Source organism: Sinocyclocheilus anshuiensis, unplaced genomic scaffold, assembly GCF_001515605.1.
Source record: "Sinocyclocheilus anshuiensis isolate Anshui unplaced genomic scaffold, SAMN03320099.WGS_v1.1 scaffold1480, whole genome shotgun sequence".
In the NCBI taxonomy this organism is placed as follows: domain Eukaryota; kingdom Metazoa; phylum Chordata; class Actinopteri; order Cypriniformes; family Cyprinidae; genus Sinocyclocheilus; species Sinocyclocheilus anshuiensis.
The window spans coordinates 146,504-156,020 of record NW_015540932.1 but is presented as its reverse complement, the minus strand read 5'-3'; the positions used below and the strand labels follow the sequence as shown (position 1 = coordinate 156,020).

At 39.2% G+C, this 9,517-nt stretch overlaps 1 protein-coding gene across 4 annotated transcripts in view; it reads right to left on the bottom strand.

Annotated features, from left to right (window-relative positions):
• Nucleotides 1–3,745: 3,745 nt before the first annotated feature.
• The window catches only part of LOC107689444 (transcription factor HIVEP2-like), an 86,098-nt gene continuing 80,326 nt past the window's right edge, over nucleotides 3,746–9,517 (bottom strand). For all 4 annotated transcript variants that reach the window (XM_016487423.1, XM_016487421.1, XM_016487422.1 and 1 more), the window contains 2 exons: nucleotides 6,787–7,712; nucleotides 3,746–5,978 (listed from right to left, as the gene is read on the bottom strand). In XM_016487423.1, the coding sequence (XP_016342909.1) occupies nucleotides 5,217–5,978; nucleotides 6,787–7,712 (1,688 nt within the window). In that variant the 3' untranslated portion in view covers nucleotides 3,746–5,216. The remainder of the gene's footprint in view (nucleotides 5,979–6,786; nucleotides 7,713–9,517) is intronic.

Here is a 9,517-nt window from a genome sequence, read left to right as displayed (position 1 = left end):
CCGTAAACAGTGCTATAAGTCTGACTTTGAGACCGTCGCTGTCTCCTTTACATCTGCTTCTTATTATGACTCAGAAGTTCCAGCCAAGCCATATATGTTGGCCCTCTCAATAAACAGAGAGGCCCAGCCAAGTATGGTCAGTATGGTGAACCACATCACCTAATGATCCACTCCTTTAGTGCTTACTATATCTTATTTACAGGTACAGTATGTGCCTTAAAGGTGGGGTAAGCGATTTTTCAAAAACGCTTTAGAAAACTGATTCGGGCCGAATAGCAAAACAAACTTGTAGCCAATCAGCAGTAAGGGCTGTGTCTACTCATGATGTGGAGGAGAGAGAGTTCAGTGCACGGGACGGACATTAGTGAGCCGAGCGACAGAAAGATAGAGATGGCGGATAAAAAACAAAAGAGGAAAACGTCTGCGGATCAAAATAAGGCTTAAGGCAATAAGGCAAGAAGTAGGACCCGTGTAAATATCGAATCAGCTTTCCAGCGCTGGAGAGAGCTCAAGGAGCGGAAGGCCTGCGATTGGACGCCGAGGTTGCTTTGTTTCTTCTCGATAGGCGAGTAACACCATGTCTGTGTTAAAAAGCTAAACAGCTAAAGTCTGTCTAGTACACTGGGCGCGACAAAGCGACCGTTGAAAATCATTTGAAATTTGTGTCAATACGTCATAAATAGAACGCAGCAGCAGTTTTGTGTCGGGGATTTGTCATGTCGTGCCGCGCTGCATTGAGTGTAGACCATAGATATGTGTATATATCTATGGTGTAGACAGCATCACTGATTATAATGAGTTCTATATTATTTTGTCGCGCTGCACCACTCGCATCCGGTGTAGACACGGTGGAGCTATCAAAATAGGGGCGAGACCCTTTTGGGGTAGGGGCGTGTTTGCTTTGGTGATTTCAAATGGCAACATTGGCTACCAGAAATCGCTTACCCCACCTTTAATAACCACTGATAGCAAACATAGACACAAGTTGCCTGTCTGCATTGATCACTGGCATATTTCATACCTGATACCTTGATTTATAGTTCAGGCCAGTATACTGTAGCTAGGTAATGATGTTGATTAAAAAAATTTAATTAAAAATAATAATAATAATGAATAAAAATAAAAATAAATGCAAATATTTTGGACCCTGTTTTTATCTTTTAAATATATTATTATTTTTAATCATTTTAATTTGTATTTTGTAATGTACCAAGTTAGAAGGCTATCTGTGTAATTTACAGTACTTGTTGAGAGAGAATTATCATTAAGTCTGTTATGCTTATCAAGGCTACATATTATTACAATATAAGCTGTTATATATTTTAAAATGTAATTTATTTCTGTAATGCATAGCTGTATTTTCAGCATTATTACTCCAGTCTTCAGTGTCACATGTTCCTTCAGAAATCATTTTAATATGCTAATTTTGTGCTCAAATACATTTCTTATTGTTATTAGTGTTGTGCTGCTTAACATGTTTGTGGAAGCTGTGATAACAAAAAAAAAAAAAATGTAATTCTTTAATTAGTACAGCATTCAAAAGAACTGAATTTATTTGAAATAAAAATTGTAACATAAATGTTTTTATTTTGAATAATTTTAAGCATGCTTTCAATCAATAAAAGTATCAGAAAAAAATAGTAGATCTGACAAACATTAACAAGTTAAAAATTGCACAAGCTATGCATTTTTAAAACATTAAAGGTATGTCTGTTCTGCGTTGTACTGTTCATGTACAGTATAGGAAAAAACACATTTCAGTCCTAAACCAACAGATGGCAGTATGTCTTAAAGAAAAGATCAGGATGCAGACTTTGTTTTACACACACTGTAACAATACAGCATGTGGCTATGACATACTGCCGATGTGAGAAGTTTGAAAATGCACTAAATTTAGCTCGAGACCTGTCAGTAAGTTTCTATAGAATTCTCTCCAGACGTGATCTTTTTATGCTCAGGGTCTATCAGAGATGACATCCGGTCACCTCCAGCAGGACAGGCGCGGCTGTCGCCCATGAATAAAACTGTGTAGAAACATTGACTACACATGGAAATTGTGGGCTGTGGTTTTCTTTTCTTCTTGGCAAGAGACTGCCTTAGTTTAAAAAAAAAAAAAGTGAACTGTTCCAAACATATGTTCCCATGGAAGGGGGCAGCACTTTGGGTTGGTCCCCCAACCTATGTGCAGACCTAACATACTAATAATCAATTATTTTCTCCACATTCAATCTGTATAGAGGCGGGTTAGATATAAAACAGCAGAGGAAAATATGTCATTCTGGTTAAATAGATCACAAACATTTATTGTAGCTCGGGTGTACCAGTTAATTCTAATCTGCATTAGTTTGAACAAGGCTGCTGCTATTTGTTGAGACTTTTAAAAGTGCTATTATGGGTGGTATTGCCAGTGGTATCTGTGCACTTGTATAGAATTCTGCTACACTCATTTTTATGACAGCAATCAAGAGTTTCTGCTTGCGCTGTAAAAATATAGTTGCATAAGACTGTATTGTGCAATCATTCTATATAGGGAAGCGTGGGAAACGGTTCATTAATAGGGAGGAGGCCATGTCACATTTCTTAAAACACTCACAGAGTTCCTCACATTGTTCAGGAAGTGCAATTCCATTCTTAAGTTAAACAGTAATGGATACGTCATATGACACCACATGGTTAATGATGAACGGATGACATCTTATTTTGAGAATAATCAATAATGGTAAACAAAGGAAAACCTGTGTAATGCTAATGATAATACTATTTCAGAAGTACTGTGCTATTGACATAATTTCCCCCCGTAATATGTGCACTTGATCAGTTTTTGGATGATGTGGTAAAAGGTTAATCTGCTGACAAACGGCCTTAATAACTGTTTGCCAGACATGAAGATTTTTCAGGAGCACACTGCTTCTGATACAACAATGTATTTCTAATCAGAGAGGCTCAGCATCCATGTTAGTTGATGTGAAATGTTAAATGTACAAGTTTTGTGCAAAATGTGTGGCTATTTTAGCCAGTTCTGATGTTGTATAAGATGATGATGAAATTTGTATGGACCAAAAGTTGTGTGTAGATTGGTAGGAAAATATTGTAGGTTCAAGATCAACCTTCCTTTAAAACTAAAACTACATTTTGTCTTTTAAAAAATGCGATTTTGAGTATGCAAATGTTCACATCAGTGATTATTAGAAGTTTACAACTACTTTTCTTACTGTTTAGATTAAAAATAATTTTAAAAGACTGATAAGACTGTTAAAAAAACAAATGAAAGCAAGAAGATTGATGGGTTGATCTAATTGGTAGATGCACAAAAGATGTCACATCAACCTATTTGTGTCAACGTGTATTAACATTGTGGTGATACAGTTTTCATGTACAGTCAGGCAGAACTACTAAAATTAGCAATGCAAGATGTCTTGTGTACTGACAGATTCAATCTGATTGTGTATCTGATCCTTTTCAAATTATTCTTTTTGTCCTCTCCTTTCCTCACCCCTCTTTTTTACATAAGTTGAAAGAGAATTTGAGCGTTCTTATTTTGTGCCAGTTTCCTGGAAAAGTAGAGAAGCATTAAGACACCCCGGACATGCAAAGTTACCATAGTTGTATTTATTTGAAAACAGCAATCTGTATTTTTTTTTCACCTGTGCTGTGATTTGTCAAAATTGATATTGTACATATTGGTTTTCCACTGAAAATCACAAAGTTACCCTTTTTATTTTTATTATTTTGAATTATGTTTGTCTTTGTTTGTTTCAATACAATGATTTGTGCTTTTGATACCTTAGGTTTGAAAGACATGTTAATACAGTTAAGTGGATAGCAGGGACTACCGACAAAAATGTCAAAGGAGTCAATTACATAGATCATATACACACAATACAAAATACAGATATACACACAAGTGCACTGGCTCCATACTCCAGTTCAGTTAGGTTGCTTCAACTCAAAACATATTCCAAAAAAAAGAAAAATTTGTATTTCCAATCCCAGTTCTAAAAGTGATATAATTTGGGATTCGTTAGGACGGTTTAGGAAACATAAGGTGCATTTTAGTAGTTCTCAGTATTGGAGTTTTTGTATGTACATTTATAAAAGTGTTTAAGGACTGATGACGTGGCCCTTGACGAACTCCATCAATGTGTGAATATGTATGGCTATGAGAGTATACAGAACCATAGGCATCCGATATTTACATCTGTTGGAATGTTCCCCATACTAATCATCAACAAGTCAAGTACTTCAAGCAACGTAATTCACAGAAGATCAAAATACCTTTCACATCTACCTCAATAAGTGGTGGAGGAAATGCAGAAGTGCGAAAGTTGATTCACTTAATGCTTAACAGTTCTACATTTAAAATGTGAACGGTGAAATCACAACTAGTGTAGCCTACCAGCCAATAGGAAAGAGAAGGGTACAAGCACTTAGAAGCAACTACCATACTGTATGTGGGTGTCAATCTAAAACATGTGCAGATATATCGTTTTTCTGTATACTAGGTATATAAACATTTACTTAAATTATATAGAATTCTAAATAAAGCGAGTTTACTGAGAAGTATATACACACATACTTCTAAATATATAAAGCCATATTACATGTACATAATTTTTTGCTCTAATTATGCAATAGCAAAACCCATGCTTTACATAGAAAAGGCATCCACAACATTAAGAAAAATTTACAATTTATGAAACATGATACAATAAATAGAATCGCTGCTGTACACAAAAGCCATTTAATTTCACACATATAAAAATATGTTTTAGTGCAACCTTACATGTATTGATACTTCACATCGTTCAGACCGAAAGTGTCCAAAAAGACGGTAAATTGCATTTATTACAAAGCGGGATACACAAAACTCGATATATATTTACGTCTTCCTGTTTAATGCTTATAAGAATATAAGCAAAAAGTAAAGAAAAGGCACACACAGCTGTACATTTTTTAAAAGTACCAGACAAAGTCCATAAGCAATTTTGGTCAGGCTCATATATAAGTTAACACATATATATTTAGATATATGTATATTCTTTGAAACTTTAAATAAGAAAGTAATTATAGTTGAGATAGCAAACCGTGTTATAAAAGGCATGCTATACATGTACATTAAAACCACTGAATCAGACTGATTTTCTGTGTGTACATGGATGTACATGTGTAAATATAAAATGTGTGAGCTTAATTTACCACTCTCCCTTCGACCTTGTTCACCTGTTGTTAATAGCGTCTTTTAAATCTTTGCCTTTTTTTATGGTCGCTGGCCTCTCTCCACGGCCCTGTTGGCCAGACGCTCGCTCTGCCATCTCGGCGTTGTAGAGAGTGGGATGGCTTGCTGTGGGAGTCTTTGATGTGGCAGACACTCTGCTCTCTGCTCTGGAGTGTAGGGGGTGACTGATCTCTGAGCTGCAATAGTGCTGCGCTCTCGGTGCACAGTCTTGCTGAGCTGCGGGTGAATGAGATGTGTGCTGATGGTAAGGATTAATTGGAACTGTCGATTTTTCGGGATTTTCTTCGGAGGCGATGCACAGCGAGGCGATCGCCTTAGTGCACGTTTGGATGCACTCTTCCTGCTTGCTCTCCTTGTCGGACATGTCAGCGCTGTCCTCTCGTGACCTTTGTGAGGAAGGTGATGCAGCCTTGGGGGACATGCATTTTTCGTGGGACTGGGGTGAGTCTTCTGGGCCTCTGCTGGTGGACCCTCTACCCTCGGAAAGGTGGAAGGACACCTCGCTGGTGCTGGACTCCTCCGAAGTGCTCTTCTGCAGGGGAAAGCGTGTGGGGTGGGCATGACCAGTAACAGAAGTGGGCACAGAATGTACCATCTGGATGCCGCCAATGGGTATCATGGAGAACGGAGTGCGGATCTGTTGCTGGGAGTGCAGGGGAAGGTGGCTAAATAATCCCTGGTGGACATTGGGGCCATTTGCATTGCGAGCCTCCCCTTGAAGATGCGATGTCTTTCGCTGGTCCTAAACAGTTGGAAGATATGGTTAATTTATATTACAAAATATTCCTGGAAAATCGTAAAGGCAGTGTTTAAATAAATCCTTGTGAAGCTAAATACACCTTAGGTGATAAGATTAGCAAAGAATTCTTGAAATACTTGTCTGTTATTCTGCTTATCTGGGGCTTGTTTCTCAGTTATTTAAACTGGACCTCTTGGAAAGTTTGGAAAATTTAACAAGACCGCAACGAACAAAAACAACAGATGCCAGTAAAAAGTGCCAAGCTTACATAATAGACCGTGCTCATTTATCTTTTTATCCCCCTAGCTCTATGGTAACAAGCCAGGTAGCACTGAAATGAATTACTATACTGCATACACTGTATAGGCACTGCAGTTATCCACTTTCTCCAGGGAGTTCTTAATTAACTAGTATACAATATAAATTGAAATGCTCCATTTTGTTGTATGATGGCAATTTGTTTGTTAGAGACATTAACTGTCTACCACTGCAATTTACTTGTCCAAACTTGTATACTTGAGCATAGTATACTTTATTAAGGATCCAACATACTGTATGCTGGCTATTGCCTTTCCTCTGGCATATCGTTATTATTACTCTTCATTTTGAACAACAATGACTTTTTATTCCTTAACTCACCAAATCTAGCACGCATGTAAAGAATGCAGGCTGTGTAATTTTAAGATGGACTCGATATGGTTGCCTAGCTAGTGAACTGTTTACAGCTATATTAATTTTGATTTGTTTTAGAAAAGTTAATAATGACTGGAGATATAAAGTTTTAACTGTTTATGAGGGAAATATAACTTACCAGCTCCAGCTCTGCATGGCTTTTGGTCTTTTGGCTTAATGATATCATCTCTGCATGTGGGCTGGGGTTGTGCGCCCATGGGCCGATTTGATAATGGAGACCCCTCCTGGGGGACACAGGTCTGATCATGCCCCTACGGCTTCTGGGAGAAAGTCTGCCTGAGAGATCCCTTCCTGGGGATGTCGGCCGTCCTGTCTGGGAGATGGGAGAGAGATGTCCTCTTGGAGAAAGGTCCCTCCTCGGTGACAGATCCCTTCTATAAACATCCCGCCTGGGGGAGATATGCCTAAGGGGAGACGCTTCTCGCCTCGGTGACAAACGACCACGTGGGGAGAGGTCCCTTCGAGGGGACAGATATCGCCTAGAGGAAGGTGAGCTTTCTCGTAGAGGGGAGGAATCACAGCCGGGTGAAGACAGACGGGAGCAGGAGAAGTCAAAAGAGGATGAGCTGTGTTCCGGAGAGAGAGCCAGGTCTTCATCCATAGAGCTAGGCACATCCAGTCTGTTTTTGTGATCTCCACCCAGAGCCCCTTGAAGGAGCTTCTGGTATTCAGCCATCTGGGCCTCTCCAGCTTTCTCACTGGGTGCCATGAGTTGGGTGATCTGAATACTGGGCAGACTAGTGAAATAAGTGAAAAGAGGCTGTTTGGAGACAGAGGCCAGAGGCTCTGGTGTGGATTCTTGTGAAGCGGCGACTGCAGTGATGGAGAGCGAGGGGATGGCACATGGCTGTGGACTTGTGCTTCGGGACCGTGTCTTCGGCGTTGAATCACCATCATACTCATCATCGTCGTCCTCATCTTCATCAACTTCATCACCATCCTCTTCAGCACCCTCTGAGTCATCAGCGTCAGAGAATTGGTGCTCTGCCATTATCTCTGACATGCCAATCTTTTCTGATGCTCTTTGTACCTCCTCAGTGGTGTCTGGAAAAAAAGTACAATAACACATTTTCTCAATTGACTTTCACTGGTTAATCAACATTGTTTGAGGTGTTTTAATAGCAAGTTGTGTTTATTTTATTCCTAAATATCAGTTGGCCTTGAAAGGTTGCTGGGTTTCTTTGTCTCCCTTTGGTAGAACATGTAATCACAATGGGGGAAAAAAATATTTTTTATTTAGAAATATTTTTAACACTGGCAGTAGAAGGTTTCTGTTTTTAATTAGGCTAATTTTCCTGTACTGGTACTACTTCCAGATGCCAACATATATTGCAATATTGGCTCCTCTAAATAAAATGTATCCAGAATCTGAATCATACCTGCTTCAGTGTTCATTTTGTCAACGAAGACGACGAGGAAAAATATTCGTTGACGAACATTTTTTCTGTGACTAAGACGAGACGTTGACGAGCTAAAACTAATATCTGATGATAAAAACTATGACGAAATTAATGTCGCGTCTTCGTTAACAAGACGAGATGGGACTATAATGTTATTTGAGGACTACTGGACATACAAAATACATCATATAGGCTACTGTCTTGCCCTTCAAAATCTGCGTCCCAGTCATTGGATTGCAATCGGATAAGGGGCGTCTGCATATCTAGTCTCAGTATGGCAGCCGCAGTGGATGGCAGTTTTCACCCACCTGTTTACGTTCATATAATCCATAACCGAATGTATTTACGTGAGATACTCTACCCAATAGACATTTGGACTGCTGTGTGTATATTTGAGCACTGAGAACTGATCGTGCGCTGTATATGAGAACTGAAGAAGTGGAGTGTGCGAGAGAGAGTGTGATTCTATCAGCGCGATTCCGCCTATCCTGCTTTCACTAACTTTAGGAACAGGAGCCGCAGTGGATGGATAGGCTACCAAAATGCGAACTAGCGATCTGAAACAATGGCCTCAGCACCCGAAGGGGTAGGGATAAGGAGACCAGATGTCCCGTTTTTCCCGGGAGTCACAGTTCGTTGTCGATTAACTTAAAGTTAGTAAAGGCGGGATAGGTGGAATCGCGCTGATAGAAGTGCTCTCTCTCGCGCACGCTCCACTTCTTCAGTTCTCATATACAACGCGCGATCGGTTCTCAGTGCTCAAATCATAGACTGTAAAAAAAGACTCAAATATGCACACAGCAGTCCAAATGTCTATCGTGTAGAGCAGTGTTTCCCAACCGGGGTGCCGCGGCACCCTGTCGAGAGCAGGGGTGCCGTGTAAAAAATCATTTTTTCATATTTTTCAATTGCTAAAATGTTCAAAAAAGCATCTATTATATAATATCCATTTCTGATGTCGCCAATAATTAGAGATGCACCGAAATTTCGGCTGCCGAAAATGAGTTCATCACTCAGGTTTCACTTTCACGTGGTGTGACGCTCTGCGTATTATCCCGCTCTATGCGTGTGCGCTCAGCTCAGTCGCTCCTATCGTGTAGAGTATCTCACGTAAATACAGTCGGTTATGGATTAAGTGAACGTAAACAGGTGGGTGAAAACTGAATGTGTGTCAGTATTACATGCATGCCTTTCGTCTTAAAGAGACAGCATTCCTAATTAAGTACCAATCCGTGTCATCAATGCTAACCAACAAAAGATGTTAAATAAATATATTAAGTAAACCTACTGTATCTGAAAAATTTGTTTCATTTGTATCATTTTCGTATTTGTCTTATTCTGCTTCTTTTTCAAAAATTATAAATTATATATATTATATATGAACAACTATCATTTTTATAAGTTGCTCCCTTTTCACTACTGTTAAAGGGATAGTTCACCCAAAAATGA